Source organism: Arachis ipaensis, chromosome B06 (assembly GCF_000816755.2).
Source record: "Arachis ipaensis cultivar K30076 chromosome B06, Araip1.1, whole genome shotgun sequence".
NCBI lineage: Eukaryota > Viridiplantae > Streptophyta > Magnoliopsida > Fabales > Fabaceae > Arachis > Arachis ipaensis.
The window spans coordinates 107,191,365-107,192,227 of NC_029790.2; the positions used below are offsets into that span (position 1 = coordinate 107,191,365).

Here is an 863-nt window from a genome sequence, read left to right on the forward strand (position 1 = left end):
AAACATTACAAAATTTAGAGAAAGTCTAGTGAGTTAGCATTTTTATTAAAATTTGCCCAACACTTAACCATAAAAAAAAAAAATGAGTAATCTCATCTTATTAGATAAAATTTTACATCATTAAAAATATCAATAATAACTAATTGATAATTACAAATTACAAAACTTGGTTATCCTAACATTCCTATGTAGCCATATTTTATTATGCTTCTTCATATATTGCCTTCCCAATAGAGATACACTTTTAATATAGCTATCAGTTTCTGACCTGTTATTTTACTCTCACTGTTTCTCAACGAAAATTCTATTTACAATTTTAGATATTTACATGGTACAAAACTAGCTCTACACTACTCACTCAACATGACATCTTTCAACTTGTAACAACCAGTAATGAGAATAGTTGAGATAAAAATTTAAGTCAGATAGGAATAGCCTGGCCTTCTTTCTTGTAATAAACAAGTGATAAGCACAAATCGTAGAGAGATGCTTTTGTGGCATAAATTCCTTAGAGCCTAACGTATTGAGGTTTAAACAAGACAAGTTTTGGAAGCTCGATAAATTTCGTCGACTTGAATTGCTGGCACATAAATGACATCTTTCAAAGAGCTATGAGTTCTGCCATAAAATGCATAAACTAGCACTCCTCCTGCTAGCCATACAGAAACGCGCAACCACGTCCCCATGCTGAAACACATACACAACACCATTATATATACAACTTGTACATTGAAATTAAATATTCATAGTTATTCATAAAAAATATTATGTGTACATAAAAAATCAGCTACTAAATTAATCTTTATATATTTATGTAGAATTATACGTATAGTTTAACTTATTTTTATTGTGTATGTTATATT

At 29.2% G+C, this 863-nt stretch overlaps 1 protein-coding gene across 1 annotated transcript in view; it reads right to left on the bottom strand.

The window, feature by feature from the left end:
- Nucleotides 160-863, bottom strand: part of LOC107647201 (cationic amino acid transporter 2, vacuolar-like) — a 6,235-nt gene continuing 5,531 nt past the window's right edge. Inside the window, exon 13 of the mRNA XM_021105597.1 lies at nt 160-687. Coding sequence (XP_020961256.1) covers nt 531-687 — 157 coding nt within the window. The 3' untranslated portion in view covers nt 160-530. The remainder of the gene's footprint in view (nt 688-863) is intronic.